Consider the following 8,871-nt stretch of genomic DNA (forward strand, 5'->3'; position numbering starts at 1 on the left):
TCAATTATTGATTTCTTGTGTAAAAGAAGCAATTAAAAATATGTTTTGTTTTCAATTGTATTTAGTTTATGCATAGGGTAGTTTTACAAGATATAAGATGTATTTTTAAAATTTTAATGATTTTTCTGATTTCCTAATTTAGAAAAAAAGTCATCTGACAATACCTCATGTTCTATTGATAAATGAGTGTAAGCCATTAACAATGTATTTTCATAAAAGAAGTTACTCTATATGCTAACAGAACTATTTTATCTTATGGCACACAATTCTTAACCACCAATGAATTTTTAAACTATCATAGAATCAGTGTATTTTTAAATACAGCATTTTAATTTTTAACGTATGCATTCTATTTGTGTTAAATGTTTTGGAAGGATCTAACTTTAATACAAACATTTTTTTCATGAACTTAGTTCTCACAAATTTAATGTTTTTATTGTTCCCACTAGTCAAATACAGAATACCTCTAAAAAATTACCAATTATATCATGAGATTTTTGTTTAAAGCTTCAGGAAATTAGTAACAATTTTACACGGGTTAACAGCAAAATAAACATTACTGCTCAGCCCCAACACATGCAGTTTGCCTATTATACCAGGGATCCTGTCAAAATATACACCATTTATAGTATCTTAAGTGCAGTTATCATAGAGCACAGTCCCTGACATCACACAGCTACAGAGATGAATAAACAAAGAGAAACTTTCTCAGAAGTGAGTCTGGCCCAGGACCCAAAGAGGCAGCAAAGGAGACCTAAGGGTAATAAAAGCTCTATTTCAGGAACTGAATCGGAAATATTCCAAGAAGAATTAAACCTTCCAAATGCTCCTCTGAATCATCAAGGGATTGATAAAATATATGACTGCAAAGGTAAAACATTAAATACATCTGCAATATTATTGTTTTAGGATGTGCAGTTGAATACAGAAGGGTGGGGAAAAAATAGGGAATAATTTGCACTTGTGAGAATCAGAGTTCATAATTGGGATCTAATATTCTAACATGAAATAGGAAGACTAACTTTATTCAGGCATTGTTCAACCGTAATCTGTGATCAGCAACTCATGAAGCATTGTATTTCCTGAAAATGAAATGGTGTCTTCTGAGAGAAAGATTACTATAATAGATACAGATTTAGAGGGCAGAGTTTACCATTGTTCCCCGTGCATGTGGGTTCTCTTGTACGTAATCCTAATAAACGATCTCCCCGCTCTCAGTGCCTCTGTTTCTCTCCCTGCAGGTTTACTGCCACCTCCAGAGAGGCTGACTGCTGAGGTCCTGGGAATCATTTGCATTGTCCTGATGGCCACTGTGTTAAAAACAATAGTTCTTATTCCTTGTAAGCATATTTTTGAGAGATTAGAAGGGAACTGTTTAATGCTTGGAACTGCCTCAAAATATTTTATACTATTAAGGAACAGGACTTTCATTTTAATGTATATATTTGGACCCCAAAATATTATAGTTATTCTGAACTTTTCACAACTACAAATAACAAAATAATTGTGGGGAACATTTTTTTTGTGTGTGTAATCTATATATGTATACACACACAAAGATAGATATATTTTCTGATTTCATAATTCAAAGCCATGCAATAGGATAAAAGTATTTAGAAAAATTAATTTTTGAAAGTGAATACATCAACTACTACAAGAGATGGTGCAGTTTTGTGCTAAAGTCTTTAAAAATACTTATTACTTCATTTATTTTTATTAAAAAGGTTAATTTTATTTAAGATTGTCCCCATTTTAAATAACACACAAAGTGTCAAAGTAAGAAACGAAACTCATTATGGTTTATTTAGATATTAGTTTTAATAAAAATCATTTTAATTTTTCTATTACAGTCCTGGAGCAGAACAACTCTTCCCCAAATACAAGAACCCAGAAAGGTACATTTTGATTTTCAACATTCTGATATTAGTACAGATTATATTTTGTGTCTGTTTTAAGGCATGTAAAATAACAATAGCATTACTGGAGAAAATAAGCGATTAAGTTGAGCCACAAATATTTATAAACAAAGACTAAAAGGAAGCATTTCCTTTTCTTCGATAAGTAGAAATATTCACTTAAAATCATTCTGCCCTCTTTCTCCCAATTAACAGAAGTTTCCTACTGCTGTGAGATGATAAGGAATAAAGAATTTTACTACCCTCAAAAAGTAGTTTTGTATCAGTGATGTTCAAGACCTGCGTAGCGTGTATTTTTGTTTGTTGGTTTGCTTTATATGGGAACACAATTATGTGATGAGAGGCTAACCCTTTTCTGTGAATGTGTGTATGAGTGACTGGGTTATTAAAATATATATGTTTATAATCATGTAAGGATGCATAAATATGTTAAGCACATATATGTTAATTCCATTGCAAATATGTAAAATAATTTTCGTTTTTAAAAATTCATATTGTTCTGCATAGTACTTTATATCTTTCATAGCACATCACTGTGACCATTGTCCAGAGGAGTGGATTATGTATTCCAACAGTTGTTATTACATCGGTAAGGAAAGAAGAACGTGGGAAGAGAGTTTGCTGGCCTGTGCTTCAAAGAACTCCAGTCTGCTTTCTATAGACAATGAAGAAGAAACGGTAAGATGTAAATGTTTTAAACACTTTATGAAAAGCTTATTGGTCAATAATACATTTGCAGAAATCATTAATATGTGTGTACATCTATTTAGCTTATATATTATCAAGTTTATGTAATATTCAATTAAGTAACTTATTGTTTTCAATTTATATACTATGAATGTACTTTTATTTTCAGTTTTTGCTTTTTTGGAAAACCATGCTTCTATAAATGCTTTGAATCCACAATGAATTTTGCTATTTAATTTTACTGAGCATGATATGATCTGGTCAGGCAGACTGATCGCAAAGTGAATGAATTCATCCCACACAAGTCAGATCACGAAAGAAAAGTTTCCAGCTCCAGCAGTTCCACCCTGTGTGTGCCTCACCACTTATCCTGACTGCTCTCCAAAACAGTCTTGATTTTTAACCTTATAAATAATGTTTGCCCGTTCTTGACTTTATATAAAGGAATAATACAATGTGAATTTTCATGTCTGTCTTTTCTACTCCTATCTGATACTCTGATATTTGTGCAATTCCTCTATATTATTGCAGTTATTTGTAGTTTGCTACTGTTCACCGCTGTACTATGTACAAAGAACACCAACAATCCCTTCAATCTTGTGTCTCTGGATGGGGAAGTGAGTCTCAAGTCCTGAAGGGCAAGAGGACCCTGGATGGTACACTCATAGTCATGGGGTCCCTTTGCTGATCCTGCTCACCCACACTCACCCTAGTGTCTCTTGCTATGAGAACAAAGCACTTCCTCTGGTTCTGAATTGGTAGCAGGTCTCCTGATAGATCGTGCTTGCCAATGGTACCAGCCTTGCCTGGTGTTGTGGATGGGACACTTCTTCAATACATAGCAGGAGTGAGCTTAGCTGAGCCTCCTCCTATTGCCAGTTTGGGTGCTGGGAAGCAGCAGACCTACGTCACCTTTTTCTGGGTGGAAAACTTAACATGCTCCTTTGGACACAATTGGTTGATTCACAATGCTAGGATCCCAGACAATTTCGTCTTTCTCTTTCCAGCTTTCAGAGTTCTCCATTGCTTTTGTCTTTCGCTTATCCCAGAGTTTAAGTTGTTTCTAGCAGGGAGTAGCAGAAAGGAAGTAGCAGAGAGGGACATTTCTGTACCACCTGGTCAGGACCACTGTTATTCCACCAAACCGAATCAGATGAAAGTGAGGGTTTATCTAGTTAAAGAATGGTGTGGTGCCCAGAAACCCAGTCTGTAGCTTCTATGCTATTTATTTCTGAATGACAACTCCTCTATTCTCTTCTAAGTCTACAACTCTGAGAAATACAGTACAAAAGTAGGTTGATTTAGTCACAGTATCTGGAGGAATAAATGCACAGTATCAGGAAACTCATAAAGCCTTACTGTGTTTATTCTGTCAATTGGGGTAACTATTATATTGCAAGAATTAAAATTTTTTAATTAACATGAGAAGAATGAAAGTACTACCGAAGAGTTCATTTAAATCAAAATTATAAACATTTATGAAAGTTTTTGGCCTTGCCAATAGTGGTTTTCAACTTTAATATATTGTTTTTATAATGTTTTCATAATTGTTATTTAAGTGAAAATTCTTTATTTTCTTTCAGAAACTTCTAGCTGCCATTTCACTTACCTCATGGATTGGTGTGTTTCGTAACAGCAGTCATCATCCATGGGTGTCAATAGACGGTTTGACTTTCAAATATACGTAAGTTGTTTTCTATGTTGCTATATATAAAAAAAAAACACATATAAAGGATAAATTCAGAAGAATAAAATGAATAAATTTATATGTACTCATAGACATGAAGAAAGATGTGGAAAGTTAGTGAAATTGTGATATAGATATTTTACAGTAGACCATCATGGTCCATATATGTCTACCCACTCATTAGTCAGCTAGTAACCTTCTTGGTTATCAGATGGACCAGGGGTGTCCAATCTTTGGCTTCTGTGGGCCACATTGGAAGAATTGTGTTGGGCCACACATAAAATACACTAACACTAATGGTAGCTGATAAACTAAAAGTAAATTGCAAAAATATCTCAGAACATTTTAAGAACATTTACGAATTTGTCCTGGGCCACATGTGGCCCATGGGCTGCAAGTTGTACAACCTTGAGATGGACGATCAGGAAATTGTGATGCCTGTTTTATTAAAAAGTCACCTTATTTTACTTAAGAACATCTTCAAAGCACAAGCGTAATGCTGTTGGCATACTGCTCTAATGGTTTTTTATCAGCATGATTTTTGTCCATCTCTTATTGTGCCTAATTTATCAATTAAACTTCATCATAGTTGTGGACGTGCAGAGAAAACATAATCTCTCCATAGGTTCTGTCCTATCTGCTGTTTCAGGCATTCAGTGGCATCTTGAAACGTATCCCCCATGGATGAAGGGAGACTACTGTATTGTGTTTTTAGAATAATAACATTTGCTAATATTATATGAAAAAGTTTATTACCCTTTTCCATAAAATTCCTTTCTTATAGTACATGGAAAATGCTCTTGTCTCATGAATCATTTGCATAAAATGTAATAGAGTTATGGATTTTTCTCCATTACAGGATAAAAGACTCAAATAATGAGGAACATAACTGTGTATTGCTGCATAGAGATGGATATAAATCAGAGCCATGTGGATCTTCCATACTACATCTTTGTAAGCGTAAGCTTTAGAATTAAAGCATTTGAGTTGGCAGTACATCAGATCAATTTTATATTTCTTGAATAGAAATAATATTATGATTGCATAAATTTTAAAATGAATTATGTTATTTGCTCCATAATAAGAAAATTCTGAATCAATTATTGAAATAGGATGTGCACAATTACTCACGTACAGATATCGCAGCGTTTGTGTTGGGCTTATTTTGCTCAACATGATGTTTGTGGCATTCAGCCTTTCTTAAAGGTGCGTATTATGTGAGTCAGTTTCTATGAACTATCAAGAACAGGCAAACGCATGGAGACAGAATGTAGAGTAGTGGTTGCCAGTGCCTAAAGGAGATTGAAATAGGAGTTGGCCACTAATTGCTAGAATATTTCTTTGTGTCTTGATGAAAACTTTGTAAATTTCAGTAGTGGTGATGGTTGTAACTTTGTGAATGTACTAAAAATCACTGATTTTTAATCATTATAAGTGGGTGAAATTTATGCTATGTACATGACACTTCAATAAATCTGTCCGGGGAAAAAAAAAACTCCGATAAGAACGTTTGTGACTGCATTTATTCTCTAAAGTAATTTTTAAAGATTAGCTTTCTTATAATGACGTTTTTAATCAGTATAAAGTGTTTCCTTCAATGTACTGTGTTACCTTTAATTTCTCTCTATCGTATTTTGGGGGATTGAAGTCATACAGAAATGTAGGTATTTTACATTCATGCTTTTATAAATAGCATCCTGATTTTAACATTTTCTTTAGTAATTTTTGTTTTAAATAGAAATACAATTTAAGTCTTCATCTTAATTTTGTAACTAGTTTTTCAACTGATTTTATGTATTTAAATCTATTATGTCAAGTATGATTTTTTCTGGGTGTTCTAGATAAACAGCAATTTTATCTGCAAGTCATCACCCTTTTATTTTTTTATCCATGTGCCATAACTTATTTTAATGTTAAATTATTTTCACTGGCCAGGGTTTTATGTCCATAGTTGAATAGAAGGTACAGTCAAAGTTCTGTGTATATCATATGTATCGTTTTCTTGTGTTTTGGCAAAAAATACTTCAACATATCATTCATATTTATAAAGTTTGGTGTTTTTCTCATAGTGAAGTAGTTTTATAATATTCCTATTTTCTAATAGATTTTATCAATTGTAACATTTTTATTATTTTTGTATCAGTTGGAATGATATATGTTTTCTTTTATAATATTTTATAAACTATTTTTATTTCTTTTAAATGTTAAACTACTCTGTTTCTGAAATAAGTCCATGTTGATCATTGTATATTTCCCTTTATAAAATATCAGTACATATATGTTTTACCTATGGTAAGATTTATTTCTTCATCCATGTCCACAAAGATATTTGACCATGTTTTTATTTATAGCTATTTACTTGAAAGGTTTTGGTATCAAGGCTATCTTGGGAAGAATTTCTCTTTTTCTATAACCTGGAAGTATTCGTTGAGAGGACTGCTTTATTTTCAAATGTTATCGTTCACTAGTAATGTCATCTGAGTTTGTAGACTATTTTTGTAGGAAAGTTTATGTCTAAACTGAATTTCTTCAATACATGTAGGTTATACTCAGATTTCTATTTGAGGTACTGCATTTGGTAATGTGTATATTCTAAGAATTTTCTGTTTCATATAGACATTAAAATACAATGATAATACAGTTTTGCTGCATGTAAATAACTGTAAAGACCAAAATGGTATTTCCATATAATGTAGAAATAGGCCAGTTGTGGTGGCTAAAACCTATAATTCCAGCACTTTGGGAGGCATCACTTTGATAAGTGCCCAGCCCTTATCAACCTTTAAAAATGTTAAAATTGTTATTTTTGTGGATACATTGGTAGGTATATATTTTTAGTAGTCTTTCATCAAATTTTAAAAGTATTTTCAGTAAAAATACCTTTTGCCTTGCTGTTCTCTCTATTGTGACATTATTCTTTAACATGATTTTTTACTGTTTATTCATTTCTTTGTTATATATGACTTGTATTTAATTTCAGCTTTTCTATTTTTAATTTCTTTTAGTGCATTTGCAGATAATTTAATTTTTCGTGTCATCTTTTATAATGTATGTACATTGAGGGCAATCAGTTTTTACAAGGGAGACTTTTGTTCCTTTTCTTGATAAATCATATAAAAATTGTGATTATTCATTTTGATAATTTCTTTCACCCATGTTATTGACACATGTATTACTGAATTTAAAACCATATAAGGTTGTCAGATTATTTTTATTGACTTCTGTCATAGGTAAAGTGTAGTTAGAACATTTTCTATGAAGCTGGAAATATTCTTCATCTTTGTATACAAAGATGTGGCTAGTGTGCTGAGGAATTGTTTTTAAATGTTATTTATTTTTTATTAATTAAGGTTGAATTAGAATAGCTATATTTTAACTGTCCACTGGCCAAACTTGGCGAGTGGTACTACATTGAAATCATAGTCCTATATTTTATACTAATATGCTTAGAGTTATGAGATTATGGTGTATTGGGCAAAATGTCATGTGAAATTAAATGTGTTTGAGTGTGTGCATATGAATGATGATTATTTGTCTAGTTCATACCTCTCTGTAGGCTCACTGGCCTATTTGTGTGTTAAGCAATGAGAGAAAAGTGTTTAAAATCCTATTTATGATTGTTTACTTACTTACTTCACTCAATTATATGTTGAACTTGCATCATTAGGTACATGCAATGATAAAAATATATTACTAATGATTTGGAAAGTTAATCTAATATTAGGAAGCATGCTTCCCCAATTCCTGTAAAGGGCTTGCCTTATATTAAGACAGCACATTACCTGTAGTAGTGATCTACCAGTTTGTGATGGAGGGTATATTTAAAGAAAATTTTTATCTTCACCTTTTCTTTTTCAAATATTTTAAGTTTGATTTCAGTGGGCACATAGTAGTCGTATATGTTTATGTGGTACATGAGCTGTTTTGAAACAAGCATTCAATGCATAATGACATCATGTAAAAAATGGTGTATCCATCTCCCTAAGCAGTTATCCTCTGTGTTATAAACAATCTTATATATAATTATACTCTTTAGTTATTTTAAAATGTACAATTAAGTTATTATTGACTATAGTCACCCTGCTATGAAACACGAGGTCTGATTCATCCTTTCTAGTTTTTGTACCCATTAACTATCCCCACCTCTCTGCTACTACCTTTCCACTATCCTTCTCAACCTCTGCTAACCATCCTTCTACTTTCTCTCTCCATGAGTTCAATTATTTTGACTTTTAAATCCCAGAAAGAAGTGAGAACATGTGATGATTGTCTTTCTGTGACTGGCTTGTTTTATTTACCATAATGACCCCTGGTTCCATTCATGTTGTGGCAAATGACAGGCTTTTATTCTTTTTTATGGCTGAATAGTACTCCATTGTTTATATAGACAACATTTTCTTTATCCTTTCATCTGTCAGTGAACACTTAGGTAACTTCCAGATCTTAGCTATTGTGAACAGTGCTGCAACAGACCTGGGAGTACCAATATCTCTGAGATATTCTGATTTTCTTTATTTTGGGTATATCCCTGGCAGTGGGATTGCAGGATCATATAGTAGCTCTACTTTTCTATTCATTTTT

General features: G+C 32.4%; 1 protein-coding gene across 1 annotated transcript; it reads left to right on the plus strand.

Annotated features, from left to right (window-relative positions):
- The first annotated feature begins 486 nt into the window (after window positions 1–486).
- On the plus strand, window positions 487–6,269 carry LOC141579956 (NKG2-C type II integral membrane protein-like). The gene is made up of 6 exons (XM_074403294.1): window positions 487–871; window positions 1,242–1,340; window positions 1,851–1,895; window positions 2,443–2,594; window positions 4,187–4,287; window positions 5,150–6,269. Exons 1-6 carry the CDS (start codon window positions 685–687, stop codon window positions 5,259–5,261), a joined length of 696 nt encoding a protein of 231 aa, XP_074259395.1. The 5' UTR covers window positions 487–684; the 3' UTR covers window positions 5,262–6,269.
- The last annotated feature ends 2,602 nt before the right edge of the window (window positions 6,270–8,871 follow it).

Source organism: Saimiri boliviensis, chromosome 7 (assembly GCF_048565385.1).
Source record: "Saimiri boliviensis isolate mSaiBol1 chromosome 7, mSaiBol1.pri, whole genome shotgun sequence".
Classification (NCBI taxonomy): Eukaryota; Metazoa; Chordata; class Mammalia; order Primates; family Cebidae; genus Saimiri; species Saimiri boliviensis.

What these genes read in the sequence shown, in the direction of transcription:
- LOC141579956 (XM_074403294.1), top strand. Translation starts at nt 685, where the DNA reads ATGAATAAACAAAGAGAAACTTTCTCAGAAGTGAGTCTGGCCCAGGAC. An exon ending in TAAAATATATGACTGCAAAG is followed by an intron (nt 872 to 1,241) that starts GTAAAACATTAA and finishes CTCTCCCTGCAG; the next exon opens with GTTTACTGCCACCTCCAGAG. An exon ending in AACAATAGTTCTTATTCCTT is followed by an intron (nt 1,341 to 1,850) that starts GTAAGCATATTT and finishes TTTCTATTACAG; the next exon opens with TCCTGGAGCAGAACAACTCT.